At 40.0% G+C, this 27,812-nt stretch overlaps 1 protein-coding gene across 2 annotated transcripts; it reads right to left on the reverse strand.

Annotated features, from left to right (window-relative positions):
* Nucleotides 1–1,030: 1,030 nt before the first annotated feature.
* Nucleotides 1,031–27,285, reverse strand: SCG3 (secretogranin III). Of its 2 annotated transcripts, none has more exons than XM_074917363.1 (12): nt 27,040–27,285; nt 26,303–26,355; nt 25,708–25,753; nt 25,398–25,613; nt 24,186–24,328; nt 22,851–23,012; nt 22,353–22,530; nt 20,322–20,438; nt 8,779–8,862; nt 8,033–8,161; nt 5,848–5,916; nt 1,031–1,577 (listed from the first exon to the last, which is right to left on the reverse strand). In XM_074917363.1, the coding sequence occupies exons 1-12, from the start codon at nt 27,122–27,124 to the stop codon at nt 1,459–1,461; spliced, it is 1,401 nt and encodes a 466-aa protein (XP_074773464.1). In that variant the 5' UTR covers nt 27,125–27,285; the 3' UTR covers nt 1,031–1,458. The 2 variants fall into 2 exon arrangements, with proteins under 2 accessions (XP_074773464.1, XP_074773463.1); XM_074917362.1 differs by having other exon boundaries at nt 5,836–5,916.
* Between the last annotated feature and the right edge of the window lie 527 nt (nt 27,286–27,812).

A 27,812-nucleotide genomic window follows, 5' to 3' on the forward strand; every position in this document is an offset into this window, starting at 1 on the left:
AAAGGACCGGCCCATTTAACGTTTACAGAACTTTGTGCTGTGCAGGCAGTGCTGTAAGTCAGCATCTTCCTTCGCTGGCAGGCCGATGCTGACCTCTGCATCAACTAACATTTTCTGTATCAATCTCAGAAATATCATGAGCTTTTTAAAAAAAGTCAGAGCAGGGATATCCCCAACTATCAATGAAGAACCTGTAACTAAAGAGAACAGGGCTTTCCTGGAGTTCATTTACTGCAGGGGATAGATAAGTCTCAGGATTTACATCTTTTGGAACTCAGTTTAAAATTTACTTTTCCAAAAACTTTTTTACCTTTGATCTTGCTTCACGAGTTCTTTGTGCATAAACTTATCCATTCACTTAAATATAAAAGATCTTATAAACCATTCTTCAGAAACTCTACAAATTGAGAAAGAAGAATGAGGCCAACATTTTCAGTTTCGTTTTTCATTCTTTAGGAGGTACCAAATTCTTGGCTAGTGATAGCATATATAAGCCCCAAAAATAGTTTTCTGAATAATACTGCTCAACACAGATCAGAAACGCACCACAGCTTTGCTATTCAGAGATGCTGGAGGTATGAGAGGTTCTTTTAAGTCTTTCTGAAAAGCAGGGTCCATGTTCCTAAAAACACCTCTATTTGCAAACTCCCCTTCTCATGCAAAATGAGTTGAATCGCTTTCCCTTTTTTGTTTCCCCCCCCCCCCCCCCTTTAAAGAAAGTAATGGCTATTTACACTTGTTATCAGGCTACTCACATCAGGAATTCAACTAATTATGCATGCACAATCATCAAATGGTGCACCAAATGTTTATACATGCTGAATGAAGCAACAATGGGAAGAATACAGCTCTGTAACATGGAAGGCAGTTGTAGTGTCAAAGATTTATCAGTCAGCTAAAGACACTGTAGTTCAAGTTACAGAATACTACATAAAGAAATAAAAAAGGGTCAAGGGAAAAAAGGCATTAGGGTTTAAAAACAAGATTTCTGTTTATGAAATCATATTAAGGAAAACTTTAATAGGTAAAATTATTTTCAAATATTTTATTTAGAGAACTATGAACTATTTTCTAATAATGCCCTTTACATAGTTGCATCTATAGAAAGCTAGGGGAGTGAGAGCAAAAAAGATGTAGCATTAAAGGAACTTTCCATCAGAAACGATTGGCCTAGCTACAAAAGCAAACCAAACACAAATAATAAATCAAAGAGAACATTACATAAATATTTACCCTATCAAATAGAAATTCAGTGTCAGAATTTGGCGTTTAGGGTGGATTTGTGAGTATGCAGTCAGTGTAGAGCACTACAGCTCTCCATTTCTGCCTAAAAAATTGTCAGGACAATGTAAACAGAGCATTTCTAATGATATCCTCAAATTAACAGATCATAAGTCATTGAGCTGGGAGTGAGGGAAGCTATACTAGTTTTCTACATGTTTGGCAGCCACTAGGTTTTTACAGACTGCTATATATGCGTTTAATTACATCAGCCTCTTCCTTGTCCAGGATGCCCTTGTCCACGTAAGCATCGGCTTGCTGATCAATGAAATCTCTCAGCTTTGAAAGATCATAGTCTGAAAAATAAGAATTCATTCGCACAATGAGTCATTGCACTGCTTCACCTAAGAAACAATGTCATTGTAAAGTTTATCCAACAAATGCATTTTATCCAACATGAAGAGAATTCACTACAAGTGTAACTTGTGAAACGAATTTAAAGAACCAACACCCTCACAAAGTCTTTTTACATTTCATGGTGCTTTTAGTATTCAAGAGGAATAATCATCTCTTGCTCTTGATTGATTGCTGGCAAATGCTAAAGTAAGAATATTATTTGGCTCAAGAGATTCGGTGTTCTAGTCTGCATGACAAAGCTGTGGTTAAAACCCTGTTTTCACAACTGCCATTGATTCAAAAGATAGCATTAAATGGACTGTTTCCTACTGAAATCCCAGTAAAATTCCCACTTACTACAAACACCTGTAGGGAAAAATTCAAGAAAACAACTTCCTGAAAGTAAATCGAAATACTACAACTCTTTACCTTGATATAGAACATAATATCCTGACACGAACAACACTGCAGTGAGTTGTCTCTGTGACAGTGATGGTGTCAAAGTAGTCTTTGACACCCTTTGCATGTCAGTCTGCAATACAGTGCTGAAAGACCCTCCCTCCTTTTCCGATAGATGGCTGCATCTAGGCAGCATGCTTCACCCCATAAGCATTCAACAGCCATTGCCTACGCTGGGAAACATCACTATCTTCCATGAAAATAATTCTGTTGTAGAGCAATCTTTTGAGTAACATCAAAAGGTAACCAACCTATTGTGTACTCCTAACTGTGGCCACAGATCCAGGTATATTCAGACATAAACACAATACAAGTTTCAGTTACATAATTTACTACATAAAATGTAAAGCTTAACTTGTTAGAAAGACAAGTTAGTAGTCTGGAAAACATCAGTGTCTTAAGGGTTCATAGAAGTTAAATGAATTAGTGTCTTTCACAAAAACAGGTATATCCTGAATATTCCAGTAGAAATTACTTATTCCAGAGAGAGGACCTTCAGAATATATTAATACCAATTTTGTAAGGTAGTCCAATGTATATCATCATACAACAATCAATGGAAGGACCTTCTTTCAAACTGCACATTCTTAACAAAACCGACAATAATGACTTTCTGTCATTTTATGGCTGAGTGACCAAAATTCCATAGAAACAGAAAGACATTAAGAAGCAAATTAATGCTTGTGATCATTTTTATAACAGTAGAAGGCAATTTCAAGCGAGTAATACAGAAAATTGATATTCAAAACTCCCCACTTCTGCAGAGGTGTCCTCTCCATATCTGAGTAAATAGGCACTCTGGCATTTGCTGTACTGAGGCCAGGATTTCAGGTCTGGGCTGTTACTGACATTACTTGAGAGAATGTAACTCATCTCTCCATCCTGTCTGAGTAAGGGGGACAGTGGTCCCCAGCAGTTTAACAATAAGGTTGTGAGATTCCATTCATGTTGACAGAATGAGAGTCTCCAGTGAAAGGTACCATGGAATGGAAATGAATGGAAGAATACTAAATTAATATCATATCCATAATATTCACATTAAAATCCCTGAGCTTATTATTCTTCTAGAATAATACAACTCTAAGATCATTACGTGGAGATGTGAAGGTTTAATTATTAAACATTGCATATGAGATTACACCCATTCAGATATTGTTCAGTTCTGGCTAATTTGTGTATCTCATGACAATTTAATTTGGGGTTTTTTTGCTAGAAATGGATAACTGTTAATTTCTAATACTTATTTGCAACCTACTAAATTGGACAAGTAATTAGAAAAATCAGCTTTGGTTTATATTCACCACAACAGTTGCAGCATTACACTGAGCTATGAAACTGCTACAGTAAATTAAGTGAGGTCGTATTTGCATATTCAAATCAAGCCATTTGCCATTGCAATTAATCATAGAATTTACCTTCATTCCCAAATGGCTACTGTTAGTGTTATGAAACTATAAACTACCGAAGTATTTTCTGAAAAATCCGAACGTGCCATTTGCATGTATTAGTTCAATGACTCACAGTTGTGTTCTTTGGAGAACAAATGCAAGAGAACACCCAGCAGCTGACGTCTACTGCTGGGAGTGATGTTAATTTACACAGGACAGGAGCTGGCCTTAAAGGGCATTGGTTTCAGAGATCAAGCCAGGTCTGGGACATCACTAAGGAGAGGCCCACAGAGCCTATAGATTGTATATATGCAAAACAAACTCTGGCCACAAAAGCCAATCAGGCCAAAATCTAGGCTTTTGACATGTTTCCTTTTAAATCATCCAGTGCACTCAAGTTTACTCACCTCCTTAATAGGCAGTTGATATTTTTAAACTGGAAAAATGCAAATTTACATTTCCAGGGTCATTAGTCATTGAATCAATAATAATTTCTACAGCAATTCGTACAAAGTTAAGGATCTACCAACATTTGCCTGAAGAAAACCTAAGCCTCTTCAGGTATATTCAGTGAGTAAAACGCTCCGTGAATAGGGGTGGAAGAGACTGGCCATTTTAAGACACAAATTTGTGAATCACTTCTCTGCCGTCTCTCAGGTGCTAGCTGGAAGTGGAGAAATGATTGACGAGCACATCACCCCCTCATCTTGTACTGAAGAAACTCAGTGCAATGCATTCGTGGTTAGATAAGCTTACCCTGCCTGCACTTCCTTTAACATCATCCCAGGAGAACTAAATTAGCATTTTACAAAAATAAAAAGTATGGAAAGGCACGATAACAATAATGTATCTGAAGAGTAAGGACGCTATTCTAATTCTGTTGTAACTTACACTCATTTTAAGGGCCATTTCCATTGCCAGAGGACAATAAAGGTATTTTAGTGCAAATGAAAATCCATCTATGCAGAAAGCGTGCATCTTAATGCATTCACAGGCATCTAAAATACTATTGATCTGCAGTCACAGCCATTTTCAGACTGTAGCAGTGCAGAGGAAATGTTCCTGTGAAGAGCAGTGAGGGGCTGCCCAGTCGGTATGTGTGATACAAAGAAGTAATCATGCATGACTGAGATTTAATGACTATAATGAGTACATTGATAAGCAGAAACTTTTATTAGAATTGGCAGGAAAACTCTTGAGCAAATATGTATGCCTGCTGCTAAGTGCCATCGCTGCCATTGTGTGGAAATGATTTTAGAGATGGAAAAATTTTTTAAAAAGTCGTTTCTATTATAGAGTTTCTGCATAGGAAAATGAATGTGTTGGGCTGTAGGCACGCACTGGTCTCTGAAATGCAATTCATATGCACTTCAGCTCACAGAGAGGGTGGCTAGATTACCCAGGGCTAATCTCATCTCAGATCCCCCTCTGCTTGGCTGGTGCAAGAAGGATCCTGCCCAGCAGGTGCCAGCTGTACCCCAGGGATGAGCCCCTCAGCTAGGAACCTTCCCTTACAGAGCAGCTGATGGCAGAAGACCCAGCAGAGGCAGAGACAAGGGATAGGAGACTGGTTTTATGTAAGACCTTGAGGGCAAAACCGATATGGATAAATAAAGATCTGTGAAAAATAAGCTAGAATTCCTGCTGCTGTTAGCTCCCTTGCTCCAGCTCTCACACAGCCCCCCCTTCAAGGAACAGTCAAATAGTGGGGCAGCTGGCAAGCACACCCTGTGCAGCTGCTTCAGTCACTGCTCCCCCTCTACACAGCTTTGTGTCTGAGAGCTACAAGACATTAGAGTTGATTTGGGCTGTAATCCAATATATTACAGTGCTAGTGACATAAGTTTGTGTCTTAACTATTTATGGTTATGAAACAAAACTCTCTGCTGTTTGTGCTGGCATGCACAGCGCTAGCCAGATGCACTGAGCTTTTCTAGACACATCCAGTCATTTAAAATGCACTTACCTCCTGTATAAAATCGTAATTAAAAGATATGTTGAACTAAGAAATGAAGCGCTAGACAAAACTGATGTAGTGTTGCCTGGTGACAGGCAGAGCACCATGACTATCTGGACAGCACAGGACTAGTGTCCAGCTGGTTAGTCACTTGTTTTGTGCCCAGTGGATGTTCAAGTCAGTTTACATGAATTTGCCATAGTTTACTCTTTTCATTCATTGATTTAACCTTTACATGACCTCTATTAGTTCAATCTAACACCACTAATTATCACTGTAATCTAGACAAGCACAGTTTCACATTACTATTATTTAACTTACAACATAATGTGAAGTTATACAATACAATTTAAATTACACGCTTTGTCATGCATATGGTGCCCACCCCAGTGTTAAGGCTTTTTTACTTCCTACCTTCTTTGTTACCTTGTTTGTTGTGGTTTTTTAGCCATTCTATGTTCTTCCTGATTGCTTCCAGATATGCCTCAGCTTTCCCTAGAGGAAAGGATGAGAGAGAAATCAGGCACTTACATCCATGATTGATGCAGTTTGCTTAACTGGGTGAAGTTGGTCACAGCGAAGGCAGGTTAAAACTATTTTTAGTTTCTGTTGAAAAGCTGAGTCCTGTCAACCTTAGTCAGGCAAAATTCCCACAGATGGCTAGCAGTTTTTGTCTATGCAAGATTAGTCATCCACAAACTTAGGATCATGGCTTTTTTGATCGGTGTACATAACTTTTGGTGGTATCTGCAGATACAGCATACATAGATTAAAGGCAACTTGTAGCTTTTTGATCATAACAATTGTTCAGCGAAGATGAAACTGTTAAAACAGCAAGAAATGACTTAAATTAGACCGAAAGCTTTGTGCATCTGCTCATATACAAAGTGTCAGAAAACTCCTCCATACAGTAGTACTAACAGCATACGGCAAATAAGATTGTGATATTTTGGAAAGGCAAGTTGAAATATGGCTACTTCTGTTTACTGAGAAAAAGGATGTATTAACATTACCATAATAACCCCTTGTTACAGCTGAAATTTTAAAGTGATGGATATTTTTGGACCAGAAAGCACACCAGACAGAATTAGTTCAAGGATTACCTAATAAGGTCCCTAAGGAAATATTTCAGCTAATGGATCTTGAATTCTTAACTTGGCTGGAGCTTTATTGCTGTGATGTTCTTACATTTGTCAGAAAAAACCCCGAGTCTGATTAGCATGTAGAAGGCTACTACTGCCAACTGTGCATGTCTGGTCCCATTAGTAAGTGGATATACTATTAGCTATACCATCCTTTTTGAGCTGGGAGTGCAGAGTTTGCTTTATAGTAAGTTACTCTGTGAAAGAGCAAAGGGAATTGCATGATGAGATAAAGAATTAAATACTGATCCCATTTAAATTTCTAAAAAGCTATTGGGCTGAACATTTTTCTGAAGGTAAAGGAAAATAACCTGAACTGAACTGAACAGATAAACCTTCAATAGACAAGCAAAACACATTATTTATCACGTCTCTCAGCTATGGAGAGAGTTTTTCCTTACTGTGAAGAAAAAACCTGAAGACAGCCATCTTGAGCTATTTTCCTCTTCTATGCTCGAATAACCACTGCTGGAAAAAATGCCACCTCCTATCTGTGAGTGGCTAATAGTTTCAATGCCTGCATTGCCCACAGGACCGAACCAGGTGGCCAGTGATCTACAACCTACTGTAGCCTTGATTATTGCAATTCATAACTGAGCACGCTGCAGTGAAAACACATGCATCCAAAAAAGGACGAGCACAAAACAGCATCAGTGCAAAATAGATTATAAGCAATTCTTTCAGCCAACTGTCTACAAAATATAGATACTTACGCTGGATCCTTATCAATAAGGACCCACTGAAAGGTTTCTGCACCAACAAACATCCTCCTTCAGAAGTTCAGCACTGTAAGGAGGCACTCTGTCTCCTGCAGATTTGTTTTGAGATACAGCAGCTGATCTACAGCCCCTGAACGGAGCGATTTCAGCTACTACAGCCTAAAGTAGCACGTGGCATTATGTGTCATGCTGAGGCAACTCAGATAATAAAAGTACTACTGGGCTAAGTTTGCTTATTGAGACACTAACGTAGTGTAATAAGTTTTCAAAGTTACGTAAAACAGGTTAATTGCTGATGACCCTTAACCTCTGGCAGGGAGTAATGCAAATCGTTTCGCTTTGCAGAACTTTTCAGTACCTACCGGTACCAGCTCGTTCTAACACAAACTAGAGAAATCAATGGGCTCACTCAGAATAGTGAGTATCCCGGTGATCTGATTTCACTGAAAAGCCACAGATGCAAAGAAGCAAAATCTCTCTGTGCTTCTGTGTCAAAATGCATTTTGCCCCTCAAAAGGAGCTATGAATTCTGTGAAAGATTATGGCTTTACTCAGCAAGAAATATAGTTTCAGATATTTAAAAATAAGCAAATAATTACACTTCCGAATCAAGCTGTTGTGTGCTGACTCCCAGTAACTCTAAACTTAAGATATTTATGCTAACACAATGGAAAAACAATACCAAAGACAGGAAAAGATTCCAATCACTTGGAGTGTACATATGTACCAAAAGCAATGTCTATTGTATACCTCTGGGCTCTTCACTGTTTCCTGCTGCATTTTGCTCTTCAATTTTTGTAGAATCCTTTGAAATTTCATATTCCTTTTCCATTTTAGCTGCTTCTTCCTTTGTACTGTCTGCTTCCTCACTACTCTTTTCTAAAGAAATAATAGTAAGAGCAATTTCGTATCAAATGTACCAAAAGCTCTTCTAAATCACATCAATACAATCTTTGGGAAGTAAAACATTTTGACTGATGATTTAGGAAAAACCTCATGGGAGTTTGGCTCAAAGTGGTTTCTAAAGGTCATCTCTACCCCAGACCTCTGGAAACAGGAATGCCTGTTTCTGCTCTTATAAACAGTAGTTGAATACAGTTTACAAAATGCAGTAATAGGTAGTTCATAAAGGCATATCCCTTTGTGCAGAGAAAAACGACAGGAAATTTCCATTCACTAGATCCAAAGTCATCATAGAATGATTTTTTTATTATTTGAGTCTTAAAAAGCATCGATACAGCTTGCTTTCGTATATGTGTCATTTCTGCAATGCCCTGAAGGAAAGGACAGTGAATATACTTCTCAAAGACAAAGACTGGACAACTAAATAAAAATGCCTCTCTTGTTGTGTGTTTAGACATCTGAACTGTGGCTACGGGTCCTTGAGGGACTGTATCTTTAACTAGCAGTCTGACTTCTAAAGCCATTAGCACACTTTAGCTGAATAGATTAAAAAAATTGTGTTATTCCAGGAGAGAAAATTGTAGAATAAATACCTGCTGGTAGCTTTGTTCTGGTTGGAGTGGAGGGGTTCTCAAGCTTCTTCTTTGTCTGCTCAGCTATCATTGTATCTAAATTTTCTAGAAATCAAGGCAAAACCAAACCCCAGTTACTCTTCAACAGTTATGATGCAGAATCTATGCTCTACCCTCTGCAACACCAGTTTGAGTGGTAAGTATAAATCTAAAATACCAGTCTTCACCCAAGCTTCTGAAGAATTGATGCAGAGCCAACATTAAAAGAACAAACAAATAGTTTTATGGAACTTTGATCAATCTTATTAAAAAACCCCAACTAAATCATGACAATAGATGTGCCTAATAGAGCCAATATTTGTAAAGACAGTAAATGTGTGCATATATATTCTGATTATTTAAGCCACATTAGTCACAAAATGTAGATAACAGTATCTGTAGCAATTTATTCTGATTAATATATACAAGACTGTGAAATGGACGCTTCATCCTGGTGGGAAAATATTACCCCAAACTGTTTATCTGTCTGGATTTTATATGGTTTCACTGGAAAAGAAGTCTAATAAAAGGTTACAAATTATATTTAGATGAAATAAATATGTAAATTGAACTGATTAGAACAATTTTTTTTTTTAAAAGTTGCTGAAGTCAAGCATTTACCTGAAAACCCAGTAGACAGCCGTGGCCATGTATACAGCTTTAGAAGTCTAGAAAATGTTTTTCTATGCAAACTTCAGGGCTGAACTGATTTAATTTGAAAGTAAAAGCACTTTTTCATCAAGACGGATGTTTCAGATATAAACACTGTATGCTTATGTGGGAAAAAAAAAAAGTCCTTTTGATACAATACTTAATAGACATTCACAAATACATCGTGCTGGTTTCCCTCAGTCGTATTATGGACATGGTGTTGAATTTTGTTTCCCTTTATCAGCTTTCTTTAAAGGATCAGTTAAACATGGATCCAAAATTTGCCAGCTAGTTGGTGGGGTATTTTTGAGAGACTTGGTTTTGAATTGTTAGTATTCCCTTTACAAAAACAGTTAAAATATTCAGTATGAGATATAGTAACTATGGCCGAACAGATATTATAGGACTAGTAAATGTTTTAGATCATCTCTTCTGTGTAAGGCCAACATTTTTTTCCATCAGAAAGATACTCAGCACTGAAAAGCTAAGGATTAGCTTTTTAGCAAGCACATTTCTCTTCGTGGCAGATCACCATAAGCAATTCTGCCTACCATCTGATGAGAAACCACATAATCCTGTCTGCTCGAGTCCCCTACATTTTGTTATTTATACAGAATTAAAATATAAGCAGTTTTTGTCGGCGCCCTGCCTGATCGCACCCTGTCAATTCTACATCACATTAAGGTTTTTTTGTGAAAACTATTTTCATTTTGTACATACCCTTTTAATGTGATTTCTGACCTTGCCATATGTCCTAAACTAAACACGCCTGGGCTGGGTTTCAAGCTGGATCAGACATACTGATGAAGAAAGAAACCAGTTGAAATTACAGTGGTGGTATTGATGCCTCACTAATCACTTGATCCAAAGCTTATTGAAAGGACTGTAAACACTCCTTTCAGTTGAGCTTAAGACACTATTTTTTATCCTGAAACAGTACCATACTAGTATTCCAGCAGGAATATAAGGATTTCTCTGTTGCAAGAGGCACAGTTTTTAGGATAAGATTATATAGCTAAGAACTTAAAAATACTTTGTAAATTCAAGTGAATAGATTATTCTCCTTCACTAATTCATGCAAATGCAAAAATATTGCTGATTTGAGACCTTAATCAAGCAAAATCTACTAGTCTTAATTTTAAGTGTAAACATGTTATTTTAAAATAAATAGGGACATTTAAATGTTTAAAATGCCACACAAAGGTAAGTGCATTGATTCCTAAGTGCCTTTCATGCTCTGTCTTAAAAAGTGTCTGCATGTAGGCACTGCTGCAGTAAGCTTGCATTAGCGGAGAACAAAAAGACTCCACCACAAGATGGATTTATAACCTGCTTAGACATTTTTAGATTTCAGTGTCTGCAGGCTGATCATATTTCCAAATGTTTTTGTTGTGTTGATAGACTGTAGTGTTTGAAAGTTGTACACATATCCACATACAGCATATGCTACTGAAGGCAATAGGATTTATACTCCTCCATTATTCAGTTACTCCTATAAATCCTATCAGGAATTCTACAGTTTCTCTGGGTCTTTTGATTTGGCTAACAACTTCATTTGAGTTCAGTATACGAGTAATAAACAATATTTATTACTCCTTTGCCAAGTACAGTAACATGGTAATATGCATTGTTTTCCAGCCGTATCTATATATGAAGCACAATATGGCAGTGCTGACCACTAATGCTCCAGGCTTTGTGACTGAAGCCAGACTGAATATGATATTCCATTTTCAGAGCTTTATTTTGTCAGAAAAAATATGGACAAATTTATATGACAGGCCTTTTAATAAGGACTACTTACAGGAGAGCTACTGAAGCTATCTCACTAGCTGCATGGCAGAGAGGAGTTAACTATGTAAGCCTGCTCATGTTTATGGGGATCATCTGGTGTCCCCACATATATATCATTGAGAGAATATTATTGCCCTTTTCCCCCTTCAGAATTAATGTCTTTAACAGCTGGTATTGTTTCAAAACACGTTTGTATTTGTCATATGTGGCTAGGCCAGGGCTGAACAATGTTTGCTCTGAGTTACACTGATGGAGTGAGTCATCTTCTCAAGTGAGATGTGCCTGGCCAGCAGCTAAGCAACTGCATGTCGTGTTTGGAGGTCTAACAGGAATTGATTACTTTTCTGGTATCGTTTCCCTAGCAACGTAATTTTTACAGAGGAAGAGTTTAGAATGGTACTGACCTTTCTGCAGAGCTGGCCACTTATTTGAAATGGCACTAATTAAAACAACAGAACAATAACTACTGAGCTAATGGAAGTGACCTGCGTTGGTAAAATAGGTCACTCCTCTGGCGGCCAGCTTTCCGCGGAGCAATATAATCTCATCACTCGCACCAGACATCAGGAGTCAGAAGATCTGGTTTCTGCCTTGCCTCGCTTTCTAACGTGCTCTTTGATCTGGGATGACTCACTGAAGCGTTCATGCTGCAGGAGGGCTCCTATTTTGAGTAGATATTCTGAGATGTCCTAGGCCTAGTTTCTACAGGCACTCCACACCGATAGATCCTATTAATTGCATCTGAAAATGCAAATTCCCAGCACTTCTGAAACTCTGAAGTCCTTCGAATTGGGCATCCAAAAATGTGAATCCCATAAAAGCAGAATGCTTATCTTTACTGTGAGAGAATGCGCTGCAGTAAGACCCTTTAAATCCAGGGGGAAAAAAAGACACTATGTGAAAAAATAATACAAATTAAATTACTTTGTTCTTATTAGAGAGGCAGAAACTAATGTACCCATCTGAATATTTAATGGAATTAGTAATGAGAGCCTGGAATGGACCCTTCGCTACAGACAGATTCATGGTGTTTTCTGGACTCTTGCAAATTTTCCTGCAAAGGGTTTTTTTCATCTGCATAATTGTCTTGCACCTGGGAGGCAGTTTCACATTCTATCCTCATCAAATTGACTGAAGCTGAGATTTTACATCATTAAACTTCCACAGAAAGACCTGCTTTGCTGTTCTGTTTTCATACAGCACAGAAAGGCCGTGTTTATTAAAGGAAGAATAGGTACCTGAAATCAGTCTTAATGATAGCTAAAAAATCGATTTACTTAATGAGTTCATACACTACAGTAGCTTCAGCTGGAAAGCTTTGTGCTGATGACTGCTTGTCCAAGCTGCACATATTTCAGGCATTAAAAAAGCACAGTTCTCCCAGGGCTTTCTGTCTCCAGCAGCAAACGATCCTTAAGAGTTTGTAATGTCTTTTTCCATCTGTGACAAAACTCAGGACATCTCAGCATTTGCTTGTGACTATTCTGTGGGGAATAGTGTACCTGATTAATTCTTTGGCCAAATCCTCCTTTTAGTTTACATGAGCGCAGGTCCAAGAACTGTCAACACCCACCGTATTTTCACCAATGTAGCCAAAAACAGAGCTTGACTTTTAGTCAGCTCATATATGTATCGTGCATATGTCACATAAACTGCTTAAACTGAGACAAACAAGAGAAATCCCTCTATTATGGAATTACAGATGGGTCTCAGCCTTGCAAATCTCCTGCTCCTCTCTAAGGCCCTGCCTTACATGTCAAGATATGGCATTTTCTTTCTGAATCTTCCTGCTTGACTGATTCATCGTGATGGTGTGTCTGAAGCCTAATGCTGCCATGAGGAATGACATGTCGGTTGACAAGCCCCAGGTAGTGGCATCACTGGTAAATGGATTACAGGCAAGATGGTCAGTGATTTGAAATAAAACCAGCACCAGTATTGCTTGGCATTCAGATTAAAAGCAAATAAAAATGTAAAACACAATTAAATAGATGTGTTTTGAGGTGAACAAAGCTCTGACCAAGCCTCCTTTACTGTCCTTATTAAATTCCCTACCTCACAGACTATTTCTCAGATTTATCCTTTCAGTATTCTACAGGCATTTCCTTTGCACATCCTAGAGCTGTGTGTGTAGCGCAGTCCTTTCCAAATCCTTTCCCATCTTGAAGTTGCTACGTGGCCTGTGCACACATTTATGTATTTTGATAGCATGCACTTTATAAGCATGACTGTTTGGGACTGAAGCAGCACACAGCCGCCTCTACTGCAGGAGTGGGATGGAGCTTAGTTTTGAAAGTTCAGTGACACCCTCTTTACCCTGCACCCACACCATCATCTCAAATCATAACTTATGGTCTCAGTGCTCAGCTGTCAACAGAGAGATACTGAATGCAGAAAGTAAAGGGGGTTTTATGTAGCTATTAAATACAGTGAGAAAAAAATAAAAGCATTGCCCTCCTTTCTTTAGAAACACAAACCACTTGGTAGGCTGCAAAACCTAGATCTTCAGAAGCTAAGCAATATACTTGTCAAAAGAGACATTACAAGGAGATGGAGATTTCTTACAAATCCAGTTGGGAAAGCATAGAGGAGCCAGTGAGGGGAAATGGAAGAAGAGGCAATATATTTGCAAGAAATAGCTGCAGATTTAAAGGGTACATAGTGATAAGCAAAGGAATGGACTGTAATATATTTTGGTTCTGGTACGCATGATTTGATAGTCATGTAATGTGGTAGGAAAAAGCAATATTAAAACTACTGGATTTCCCCCCCAAAAAAATCAGAGAAAATTTAGATCCTGTCAATACTGGAAATACTATCCTCTCACATATATTGTCATCCATTCTACTGTAATGTCTAATGGTCCTGGGTTTTAAGAACTTTTCACACTGTAACTACCCATTTTTTTTTCTATGCAGCAAGAGTCTGAATGGGGTAGGACAGGAGATAAGATCTAAGCAGGTGGGGCAAAAAACCCATTCCTGTGTTTGTGCTAATACAGAAGTACCACAGGACAGACATGGATGAGATATGGAATGAGGCTGCAGAAAGAAAAGCTATGAAGTTGCAGTGGGGTCTGTGATTGACACACTTCCTAGATTCCAGTCTTGTCTGGGACCTTTGCACACTCTCTGTCCCCACATCCTTCTGTCTTACCTCCATGCAAATTCATCTTGGTTTTAACTATTCACATGTACTTCACACCAGCACTGCTGCCCCTCTGTATTTGGCCCCATCCGAGGGGTCCCTGATTTCTACTTTTCAGATATGTGAGAGTTCCTAATCTTCCTAAGAGCAGTACGGTATACTGGCATCTGTGTCACCTTAGTTCATCAGACACAAAATAAAGAGCAGAGAAAAGATTGCTGCCTGAAATTAAATAACTCCCACTGGCAGCTGTATGCATCAGTCATATGATAAAGCAATACTGGGCAAGGAAAATCACCAAAGGAAATTCAGATAGGGAAAATCGATTAAAGATTTTAATGTTTATGATGAAAACCTACAGTAGCAACAAAGAGCTCTTGGAAAAAAAAAAAAAAAAAAAAGGACATTAAAGAAGAAAAAAGAAGGTATTATGCATGAATAGTTCCTGTATGAAATACTGTCAGTGCCCTTCATCTCCCAGGCCAAAATGAAGGAAAGAACAAAAGGTCCACATGACCCTGTCCATATATCACTTGCGGCCTCTGGCAGTGGTTTATCCACACTTTCCCTCACGCCTTTGAAATCACACAGTCTGCATCAGGGAGCATCTGCTTCTGGAGACAGGGAGTAGGGGAAGGATGATGCCAGGCTGTGCTGTGATCTGCTCTTTGCCTCTCACTCTTGGCCCTGTGCCTGTTCTTGCCTAACTAAACAAATACCAGGATCAGACCTTTGGCCTGCAGCATCTGTGCTGATGAGAACTTCAAAGATTAGTCACGGTATTCAAACGAGTCCTCCTCTCCCAAGAAAAGGCCAGATTGTGTCTACTATACACTGGCCCACGTCAGGAAAATTGCAAACTTTGCCTTCATCAGAAGTGGAGCTGCGGAGGGGACCAGGTGTGAATGCGAGAGGCAGAACAGGTATTCCTTATTTCTTTGAAGGGAGAGGCAGGGACATGTCAAAAATCAACACCGGGGACTTTCTGCCTCTTCTATTTCCTCTGGATTTTTTTTTTTTTCAGCCTCAGTCCGTCTAAAAGAGGTATTAGAGTAAAACAAATCCCAACAGTGACTTCAGAGAAGGATCAAACGAATGAGTGTACGTAGACCTTGGCAGCAGTTCCCCAACAAGCCATCCATCCCCCTATTGCCAGTGCACCCTGCAGTTCGGTCTTCTTTCCAATTGTCCGTGGAGAACAAATGATGAGGGGGTAGAAGAGGTAAACACAGAGACATCTGTTCGTGTCCATTTCTAACCAACACAATCTCCTACTCAGTCACGGGGGAGAGTGTGGATTCTGACAGTGAGTCAGAGCCAAAGGGAGGCGGTGTGAGGGGTGGCTTTGGTTTGGTCTATGGAGGGAGGCAGCTGTGACTCAAACACTGCATACTGATGAGCTGGAGCAATTTCTTTATTTCCCTCCTTATTAAAGGGGGGTTTGCTCCCCAGCTAGTCTACTATGGGCTGTGTGTTGTGCACTGTGGCTCCAGTAAACTAAATGCTCTACTACAAGGAGGTAAAAAGTGGGATCTCCCTCAGAAAGAGCAAAGCTACAGAGTGCTTTAACTTAATTTTCCTTCCACTCCTTTGCCCCTTTCTCTTCTTCAACATTGTGTTCAGTTGTGGAAGATACAGAAGTGCTGGTTTAGAAGATGAAAACAAAATGACCAACCTCAACCATAAGTTGTGAGAAAATACGTATCGTATGTACAGTATCACAGTGAAGCTTCTATATATCTGCGAGACAGAGAAGTACTGATGGCAAAAGTTTGTGCTCTATGTACTAATAAAAGAGAACTCCACACAAGAATACAATGTGCACGTAACTACATTACAATTCTAGGGTAATAGTTCATTGGGTCACACATCTTTCATGTGGCTGGGGTGGCAGTGCATAAATTTGCTACAGATCTATCTCGTAAGCAGCGTACAGCAGGAGAATATAATCAATGTACTGTGTAAAAAGTATTCATACATACAAAGTGGTGCCTCTTAAGAGTCTGGCAATCATCTTTGAAAGCTCTATTTTTGTTGTGGTCCACTAGGCTCCAATTACAAATATTTCCTAGAACAGTTCTAAAAACCACTCATTATTTTGGTCTTATTAGTGGGAGATGACTTACAAATGTATCCGAACAAACTGGCAGAAACCATTTGTTCCTGCTTCTAAGCTGACAACAATATTATCAAAATAAATGTATTACAAAAACCATAGTTAACTTTACATAATTACTATAAATAGAGCTTTTACCAGGATAGTTGTGGACTGATATGCTTTTATTTTAAAATTAGCTAGATAGCTCTGGCATACACAGGAAAAGTCACTGAGCACACAGAAAATGTCTCTTCTTTGTGTGGTGGAGACGAAGCTTTTCCTTAATATTTATCTGGTCTAGTGATAGATGGCTCTGACAGAAAAGCTATCAGAGTGAATCTCCACCATGAAACTACTCGACAGACAGAAGGAAAATGAAGGAAAATATGCCATTATTCACAAACCAATATTCAAACAGTGTAAGTATCTATGCAATGAATTCCTTATTCTGCTCTGCTGAAATCAAAGTCAGTTTTGCTATTGGCTCAAACAGCCATTTACTCTTGAAGCACTCAGCACCATAAGGATATACTCCTTCCAGTTCTGCACGGAAAATTCAGTATCAGCTATTTATGCAACAGAAACAGGATGAATGCCATGAATAATGAAACATTTTATGCTGAATCAGTCATAACTTCTCTGAAAGCTTCTTGCTGCTTTCTGCTGGTCATTACGTGGAGAGATTCCAACTCTTTCATTCCACCCTGACACTGCACCCTTGCCAACAGCAATCATTGTTGCAGTAACTGTCCCAAGTCCTTCCCAGTGCTCAGCCTGTTCAGGGAGAACAGCCTGTGCCTCTAGCAGGCTGAGGCAAGCAAGAAGAGTTGAGCTGTTTGGGCAGCATTTGCTGGATGCTGACAACCCACCCATAGGTGGATAGGTTGATACCACAGTTGGATCCAGATCACAAGCCACCTCTGTAACTGTGATCCTGTGTCATACGATTAATTACTTTATGCGTTCTGTACCAACAGTGTTTGTCTACTCTTCTAATTACAAAAATTATTTTAAAGCAGCTTTCAATCTTCAGAAGGCAGACAGGCTTTCTAGAAAGATTTCTGAAAGCCACCGAACAGGCTAGAAACATATCACGAGGCTTTCACTCCGCAGAAGAATTTGCTCCCAGTACATCAAAATACAGCATTCAGAGTTAAGAAAGAGTGATAGAAAATAGTGGCATTTTGCCACAGCAGGGCAATTATCAATATGATGCATTTCAGCTGAATGCACATTTTATATCAGTTACAGCCCTTCTTTGATGCTTTCAGAGATACACTTTCTGAATACATACCATAAAAGATAGGCAGTACTTTTTCTCCTCTTTGATTTATATGCATACATTGCTTTTGGTTTTCCAGGTTCTGTGTTACAGATTATATTCAGCATATGGAAAGCTTTTAAATATGTATTACATAATATTGAATATGTGTATAAAACATGAACTTCCTCTTCCCTGCATTTGTATGTGCGTGCACGTGTGTTTCTTGCACCACACTGCAGCTAGATCCTTTGTAACTTAAAGCTAAACCTAATAACATCATTCACTGCAGCAGCAAGATACTTTCCCCTAGAGTAGGATACAATGATGATGACATAATGCTGTGGTTTCCAAATCCCAAACCAGCTGTTACTGGTATATGCATTTAAATTCACAGTCTCTGCATCTGTGCGAGAGGCACAAAAGCTTGTGACTTGATTCAGTAAATGATTTATGATTTTGAATGTATAATTCAGGGACATGGTTTACGCATGGCTTCAGCCACAGAGTGGGGAAAAGTAATTTAGGCAGTTTCCTACTGTAGTAAAACAGAGAGAGGATATAATCCATCTGCACGGACCCAGTAGATAATTTCTACCAACTAGCATGGGATCTTCTCACTGATTTTGGACTGAGGGAACAATTAAAAGCTGTCATTTTTTAAAACTGTTTCTTCTCTCTGACAGACATTCATACTGATTCCTTTATCTGCTATAAATAAACACAGCTGGGCATCTATGCCCTAACCCAAACTGCACCAAGAAACACTGTAGTAATTCAAGTACTACTGGGTATATTATGTTGTAACTTTGAGTTGAATGAGGGTGGCAATAAAATTGCTGCCATGCTTATGGATACTGCAAGAAGCTAAGATTCTCCTGTGCTTGCTCTTCTTGAATATTTGAGGAATACTAGCTCAATAAATGAAGGTCATCTTTAAAGTCACATCTCAACAGCAAATCTAAAAAAAGAATACCACAGAACCAACTTGAGACCTATGAGAAAGCTTTTTCCACTACAGTAAGTTGCTTTGGTGGAGTACAAAATCCATCTCTGCATAAATCATTCATCTGCAAGGCAGAGTCTGGATGCATCAGCTGATAGTCTTACTTTAAATCCAGACTAAATCAGACCTCTGAAACTCTTAACCTAATCCCTGCCTTCTGTACTATGTCATCATGGCAATTTGTTTCCAGGGTTACAGTATTTATTTACTCAAAGTAAAGACAATGTGAACAACTGCCCTGAATTTTAGCAGGAAAAACACATCCCTAGTGTAATTCCATTATCTGAGTGGTCTTGCGTCAGGGATGAATTTAGCTTATTAAGTTTTGGCACAACACTATCAGTGAGGGCAATATCTGCTCAAGCCATATTATCTTCATTTGTAGAATGACACTGAAACCACTGTGCTTGTAATCAACCATTTCTTTACGTGCATCTTTCTCTAAATGTACAGGCAGCCAGAGAAATAAAGAGCTGAACTGTAGCATAAGTTGTCCACATATTCCAGAATTTGAGGACTTCTCATAGAAAATAAAGGGATAATCTCAGTCAGAGATATAATTAATTCTTTAGAGAGGAGGTGCAATCATGCACTGAATGTGAATCACGATCCACCAGATTTTTTTGTAGCCAAGTAATTGATAATCAATCCATACAGTTACAGTTGCATCAATCAATCATGTATCTGCAACAGCCCATACCAAACAAGCCAGCAGAAGTCTTCACGATCATTGACAGTTCTATCTGTGTGACAGGCTCATTTATTAAGCTGAGAAATTGCCCTGATCTAAACAAAAACTTTTCAGGCTAACCCAGACCAGGAATACTTCAGAAAAATAAAAGGGTTGTGCAGAGTTTATGCAGACAAGCCCTTCTTCTGTAGCTCTACTTGTTTTACTAGAAAAACGACCAACAGCTAATATAAAAGAGTTTGTAAAAGCCAGCAGAGGTGTGTAAGAAAACAAAACAAAAAACCCAAACCAGGCTGTTCCAAAATCCTTCTTGAGGAAATTATAACAACTTCACAAAATCTGCATAGCTGCAGACTTTAAAATGGATCCAGGAAAGAGTGCTGCAAAAGCTACTCCTGTGCCAAGATGTAACACCTCCCTTAGACAGAAGGCGTTTTACTTGGGAGAAGACCATAGCATTCGGTCCTGTCTACTCTAGCAACTTACAGATGACAGGTTAAAGGTGCTGAAGTGATGGATTCTTTTTGGAAAATGCAGGTACCTGATCTACCACAATATAACTGAGCAAAACACTAATCTTCCCATGACATAAAGCCACTGAAATCAAGTGTGCTTCATGGGTGTGAAAGTGGATTAATCCTCTAAATACGTATCTGAATAAATAACCTTGCCTTCATTAGATGGAAATATTAAAGCAGTAAGGAATCCAATATTGCTATAATGAATGACCAATCATTTAGAAGTAGCACTTTAACATTTTGAATGAACAAGTCTGAAACAGGACTCATAAGAGAGAGGAAAATGAGAATATAATTATCGCTGCTGGTAGAGTAAGAACATAGCATCACATAACACTGTTGCATCAAGCATGTACTCTCACCCAGATAGGAAACTCCTTCTTCTGGTGTGATTGTTCCATATTTAACCATCATCTTCACAAAATCAATCAGGGTTTTCATGATAGTTATCAAGGTCTCCTTCTCTTTTGCCTCCGTCTCTGTGTGAGGGGATAAAGCGAAACTCGTCAAAGACTTCAGGCAACTCAGAAGAAGTCAGTTCTGAAAACTCTGCACAAACTACATGCATAAAAAATAAGCTACTCACTAAAAAGAAAATGCTGTGCTGGATTAGCAAAGAGAACTCCTATATATGTTTCCCTTTAAGCTGCTCCTGTAAAGTACAGCTGAATATACTTTAAAATTTCAGGGTTTGGCTCTTTATAGCTTTTTGTCTTGAAGGTCTACATTATGGAAGGCAAATGGTATGAATTCCATTTTACAGATAAGAACACGAAACACACTGAGATGAAGAGACTTGACAGAGTTCAAATTGCTGGTCAGAGGGCAGATACAGGCAGAATTATCGACAGTCTCTGCCTTTTATTTTTCTGTGAAGTACTTAATAGACCAGTCTGGCTCTGTATGAGGAAGAAAGCTCAGAGATCCTTTCTCCTACAAGATCCATGAGTTCAATGACAAAAATACGAAGTGTCTCAAATGAGATCGTTACTTTGCACAAGACCATGACTCAGGTACTGGGAAAACAGTATTACTGGGAGAATCATCACTCCAGAATATAATACAATGATTTTTCATTATAAAAATCCATTTTTCTTGACCATATGTATGTCTGACTATCTTCACAATCACTGCTTCTTCACTTTCTTTTTCCGCCGTGCTTATCTGCTGAACAATACACCTGCTATTTCTGCATTAGCAGCATGAAACTCCCCCATCACACAGTTACACAAGCTCTTGCTGCACCCCAGGTTGTCACCGAGGGACCCAACAGAGCCAGGGGCACTGTCAGATAGGGACAGTCAGAAACACACTCCCAGCCTTGGCAGTGGGCCAGCGCCTTTGCAGAGCTGCTGAGCATGGTTTTGACTGCTGCCTGTAATTTAACACACATCTGTAAGGTGCAACCAAATCCACTCTCCTCCAGCTTGATGCAAGCCGGCAGGTGAACAGCATAAAGCAGGAGACAAAGCAGAGCTATGCAACCAGGGTGACCCGGTTCTATTTCTTGATAACCTGTTAAACCCAACATGCCTTTCTGCTTTGTGTGTAGAAAAAGGAGAAGAGCTAGCATGCCAAACTACCGTGGGAAAATGAAAAGAACAGGAAGAAGAATATGAAGTTTGTAGAGACTGGACTTGAGCAAAATGTGCCCTCAGGTTTTTTATTCTAGCTCTCCGCTCAGGTTTTTATGGGGACAGCCTGAAGCAAGCTTAAGGCTCCTGCAGGACAAAGAATCTACAGGATAAGTCATTGCTGACTGTGCTGGAGAGAGCAGAAGATAGGCTGGCTGCAGAGAGTGAGAGTGGGTGTGTGGTAGAGCATGCTGACAAAGGGGCTGTGGCGAGGTGCCACAGTCTTGCCTGCAATAACTGGAAGGCAATGATGTCTAGCACCGGAATGGGAAGAGACGTGCAGAGCTTTCATTGCAATAAACAGCAAACCTGTGGTTTGTGAAAAGGCTGGGAGGCTCAGACTGATTTACTGGTACCATCACCGCGAGGATTCTACTGTGGCTTACTCGTATCTCTGTTGGCTTAGAAGACACGGATGTTACTGGAAAGATCTCTGGAGAAAACAATTTGCCAGTTTTTCATCATGTCCTTATGGGAATGAAGAGAATTCAGGACTCCTGAATCATACAGCACAAGATGGAAAGGGCTACCCAGGTCACACAGTTTGCAGCTCTGAGTGCTGTTCCTCCCAATGTTTTGCCATACTCACGAATCAAATTAGTTTCTCCTAAGCCTCTTAGGGACATTTTTAAAGCACATGGTATCTGGCAACTAGGGAAGCTGTGGGAAAGGGAAGGCAAAGGAGTAGGAGAAAACAGAAAGAATCTTAATTTTCTAATTTTTTCCCAAAATATTCCTGTAAACACACGATGAGCTCACCTGAGTTAAGACTTTTTAACAGTGCATAAAAGTTTGGAAAATATTGGAGGTCTTCAAAATTATCTTCAGAAGGCAGCTCATTTCTTCTTTCCAAGACATTAGATGATGACCATGTGTTATCAAGTGTATCATCAATTTCTCCATTAATGAAACTATCTTGATCCACTCTGCTTGGTGTCTCCACAAAAGACATAAAAAATAATACCTATAAGCACACTGCTTTTGGCGATAGAGTTAGCAGAGCAACAAATATCATAATCTTATGCCAAAATTTTCCTAATTATGAGCTGAAGACTATACTACTTTCTCAAAGTTATTTCAATTTGGCATCTGGCTTAAACCTCAAAGTAACTCACGATTTGTTTTCCTATTTGATGGAATTTCTTTAAGAACACCTTTAGTTTCCAGATTGAACTAATTATTCCCTAAAGCAAAGCAGTGTATTAGTCTACTTGTACCGTTTGGCAAGTGAGTCAAAACAATTAGCTAAGAAATTACCATTCTTTCCTGTTGCTTTTCTTTTGTATCACTGTCTGCTCTGCTTGGAGGGTAATCAAAATCTTCAGACTCCTTCTCACGATCCTTTGCTTCATTTGCAATTAGCTGTTGTAAAACCTCTGCCACTTCATCTTCCAGGGTATAAGCCTGGCTCTCTGTGATCTGTTAAAAATATTTGTGCAGAGTACTTATAGAATGTTGTGGTTTTCCTAGATTAAACATCAATATGAAACCCAAGCTTTGTAAATAGGTTTTAAAATATGGTTGCTTCAAAGCTGACCACAGCCAAATTAGGTGTAATACCTTCACTGGGGGGTGCGTGTGGATACATGTACACATATAGACGTATATACATGTCTATATTTATATAAACGTATATATACACACAAACACACATCAGATATGTGCGTGCACATAAAAAGCACCCACACACCCAGATAGCCTCTGTCTGATAGGAAAACAAGCCCATATAGGGCTTAACACAGTGGAGTCCAGCTTGAAAGATGGAGCTGCAAGTGTGGTATACCTGTGTGTGTATATATAAATATATGTGTTCTGCAACATACCTATGTATAATTGAATAACTGCAACAGAATGCAGTAATACAGAAAGGGGAAAAAGCAAATAGCTTTCTACAGCATCCTAGAAATGTTTTCATTTTGCTTCGTAACAGCTGTCACTTGAACGAGAACTCTACTGTGCAGCTGTCCCACAGCTCTCTTTCTAATCAGTGGGATTCAGCATGCAATAGCTAATTGCAAAATCTGGTGCAGAAAAGGTAAGATAGGTATTTTAAAATATAAGGGTCCCATACTGCAATGGCTAAAACCACTGAGATATCCAGAGGCCAGAGACAAACTCAGTCTTACTAAAAATCAGTAACAATGAGAAATGTATCCTCAACTAACCAGAATCATTATATGTCTGCTGATGACAGTAATTAGTAGGTGGATAGGAATGAGCTCAGACCTTTCCACATAAACATCCAAAAAAACCTGATGATACAAAAGAACTCCATGAGAATCAGAAGAGAAATGAAAGGAAGAATGAGGGCAGACACGGGAGGAGTACAATCAGTGAATGTTTTCTCAACATCAGAAACATTCTGTGGTTTTGCCTATTCTGTTGCAAAGCCGTCACAGGAACAACAGTGTTATTGCAGAACGAAACCAATGTGCCTGGATGAATCAAGAAGAATGCACAGAGCCTGAATCCCATTCATTTCTACTCAGCTCATTTCTATTAGCTGCACACAGTGTTCATCCAAATTGTTTTTTGAAAGAGCATTAAACCAATCCACAAAACAGCTAAATGAAGTATTAACAAGATACTTACTAGCCCCAGATTTAGAAGTTTTGAAACGATCTTGTCAAACACTCCTCTATCATTTTCCTCATAAATTCTTGCAGCAATTTTTTGAACAATGTCTTCAGCAGTCAAAGGAGTGCCATCTAATTGGTGGAGGCCATCTGGATCATCTAAAAGGATTACAGTTTAACTGTGTGCTGACTGTCCTAACTCATATGGATTAGACATCTTGTAAAAAAACATCTGTTCGCATCTTTTTCTCTTCAGAACAAAGCTGCACTTTTTTTAGACACATTAGGAATATACTTTGATTTGGATTTGGAATGGATTTGGAATCCATTACATCAGTCCCAGTGAAAAGTTCTTTGTGTCCATTTTCCACATCCGAAAACTGTCTTTCTGACTGGCTCTTTTGAAAGAGCAGAGATGAATGTGAGGAGCATACTCTCCCGTTCACAGGAAAAATTGTAAGAATGAGAGAACACTGCTCACGTATCCGCTTATATGCATCTTCCTGGTATCTGCTTTCATTGTATGGCCACTAAGATCAAAACACATCATGACAAACAGCATACTAACTTCTCGTTTGGATTTCAGCAAATGAAGTTTTAATTATGTAATCATTACTCATGGCAAATGTCATTGTGGCCAATGGGAAAATGAATATGATGAGTAAGTTTTGGTCTGTGATCAGCATACTTTGCTATAATTAAAAGTATCCTGAGCTAAATGCCTCTCACAACTCTCAGAGGACTCACTTAAACTACAAGTCAATTAAATACTCCTGTAGTAAAGGCAAGTTTTATTTGGCCTTCAGTAACTTCTTTTAGCTTTGTGATGAGGAGAATTATCTAACATTGCATGTAACATTTGGAACAAATATATGTAATTTAACTCTATATAGAAATGCTTCTTCCTTTCAAACCAGAATAACTACAGTTTCATTTTAAAATGTCCCATTTTCCTTCCATCAAATCTAAATTGCTAAAAAACGTGATGCAAATAACACAGTTGGATTTTCCTCCATGGAAGGAGACTGTGAAAATCAACAGCAGTTCTTTTGTATCGTGTTTCAAAACTTAATTGTAATATGACAAGCTTCCACAACAGGAAACAGTTGAAATTGCACTTCAGTAACAAAGAGAGCTCATGTTTAGTGGTGAGTACAACATTCATGACTGCAATCACTTTGCAAGAGAAGTCTAACCTAAAAGGCACTAAAAGATGATTAAAGAATACCTTGGACTTTATAATCCAGCCCACTTTTAGTGGAATCATAGTCATCCACCAGCCTGCGGTTCTTGGTGGAGTCTGCATCATCAATGGCCAGTTGCTGTTCATACAAAGAGCTTCTAATTGACTCCCTCTCCTTTTCATTCCTCTCTCTTTCTGCTACTGATCTTAGCAGATTCAGGTCATCAGCAAAGGAATAATTCCTGAACTCTGGCTTATTTTCTGGAAAATATATCAATGCACACATGACATAAAATCTCATACCTCTATGAATACCATTATGAATATTGCTATCAAACCAGGCAAGATGTTTTACCTGTGGGAGCTGTTTTCCTATTCTTGTCTGCTTCAGCTTCAGCAATCTGATATACAAAACCAAAACAAACAAACAAACAACAAACAGGCAGAAGGAATCCACTAAAATGTGTGATCTCTTATTTTATCAATATCAGCAGAAGCATTAATGCCTGATCTTCACTCTTAGTAAGAAGTTTGCCTTAATAAATAGAACATCATTAAGCGCTTGGCATCCTCTGATCAGAACTGGACATTATGAGAAGCTGTGACAGACTTTCCATTTAAGATAAACACCAGTTACATTTTCCTTCATCAATCCAAGCCCCCACTCTATTCCCATAGGATGCCAATACAAAAGGGTGGCACACCTGTGAGCTATTGCTGCTAAGGACCTGCTTTTGGAATGCTGGACAGAAAAACTCTATATGCCAGTTCTTAAAAATTATTGAAACTCTATTTTGTACCCAACCCCATCAATATTTACTTTACTGAAAAATCTATTTAACTCATTTATTAAGCCATTAGAGTATTCATGGGTCTGGTACCTGAAGGCTCAATATATTATAGGAATACTAAAGCCAAAAAACATTGTAAATATTTTTTATTTCACTTACCTGTTCCTCCAAAGGTCTTTCTACACTTAATTGTCTGTTGTGTATAGCTTTATCTACAATAAACACACACACATATACTCAGTTATATGATGCATGCGAGTACAAAGAGAAAGCAGTTTTTTCTTATAGTTTTCTGCCATAAAACATGGTGTCTTAAGTATGATGCCAACTGCTAGTTCTTGAAAAAAAAAAATAAATCTGTTTCCTAGAAGAATAAGAATACAATAAAAAAGTCAAACATTTAAACAAAGCATGACTGTTTGGGGCAGAGGGAGAGAGACATTCTGCAAAAAATGTAATAGAAATACGGACATAGACCCAGTAGCCCCTTACTGATGAGAAAACTCCTAAACAAATTGGGGGAAAATATGCTGTAAGAGATTGACTAAAATAGCAATAATCGGATTGGCACAACCAGGAGATTAAAAATCTCTTACATCCAGCATACCAGGGGGGACGGGGAGCGAGGGAGAGCGCCTTGTGCAGAAGCTGCTGTGGAATGGATGGAAACATTGCCTGGAAAAAGACTGAAAGAAGATTCAGAGCTTTTCCCTCTACCAGCACCCATCTCCTCACTCTGACACCAGGCTGCAACTTCAGTGACCCAGCGTCTTGCGCCAGGAACATTATTTCTTTAGGATATAACAAGTGGAAGGAAAAGTTTTTTACTTTTCCTCTCTCTATACCCCGCAAAACTTTCCCCACCTCGGAGCAGACATGCTGACGAAAGCGCTTACCTTTGCCCCCGGGGTTGGGGAAACCAGGCACCCGGTTTGCCAGCAGCGACAGCACCTGCACCGCGACCGCCAGCTTGAGAAACATCCTGCCGCCCAGCCCCCGCGGAGGGACAGCCGGGACCGGGCACGGCGCGGCTGCCCGCGGGGTCCCTGCCCGGGGGGTGCCTGTCCCGGGGGGTCCCTGCCCGGAGGGTCCCTTGCCCGGGGGTCCCTGTCTGGAGGGTCCCTGCCCGGGGGTCCCTGTCTGGAGGGTCCCTGCCCGGGGGTGCCTGTCCCGGGGGTCCCTGTCCCGGGGGTGCCTGTCCCGGGGGTGCCTGCCCGGGGGTGCCTGCCCGGGGGTCCCAGTCCCGGGTGGCGGCCCCGGCGGGCGCTGTCCGGCGGCGCGGTGCTGAAGCCGCCGCGGTGCTGAAGCCGCCGCGCTCGGTAACGCCGCCGCCGCGCGGGCTCGGCCCCTGGTCCCCGCGCCCGCAGAAATGGTCGAGCCCGTCCCCGCGGCCGGCCCCGGGCGGGGGGCGGGAGGGGAGGAGACGGGGGAGGGCCGCGGCCGGCGGAGCATGCGCGCCCCGCTCCGCTCCCGCGGCCCCTTCCCTCCTGCTCCCGCGGGAACGGGGCGGCCGCCTCCTCGGCGCGGCTGCTCCGCCGCCGGGGAGGGGAGAGGAGGGAGGGGGGGGCCCGCGGGCGGCGAGGGGCTTGGCGGCGGGGGCCGCCTGCCCCGGCCCGGGGCCGAACAGCGGCGGGCCGGCAAGCTCTGGGCACAGGCCGCCGCGGAACCC

This window comes from Athene noctua, chromosome 13 (genome assembly GCF_965140245.1).
Source record: "Athene noctua chromosome 13, bAthNoc1.hap1.1, whole genome shotgun sequence".
Classification (NCBI taxonomy): Eukaryota; Metazoa; Chordata; class Aves; order Strigiformes; family Strigidae; genus Athene; species Athene noctua.

Coding starts and splice junctions, on each gene's coding strand:
- SCG3 (XM_074917362.1), bottom strand. CDS start 27,124: ATGTTTCTCAAGCTGGCGGTCGCGGTGCAGGTGCTGTCGCTGCTGGCA. Junction 26,356..27,039: donor CCCCAACCCCGGGGGCAAAG/GTAAGCGCTTTC, acceptor TGTTTATTGTAG/ATAAAGCTATACACAACAGA. Junction 20,439..22,352: donor GTTAAAAAGTCTTAACTCAG/GTGAGCTCATCG, acceptor CCCCTCACACAG/AGACGGAGGCAAAAGAGAAG.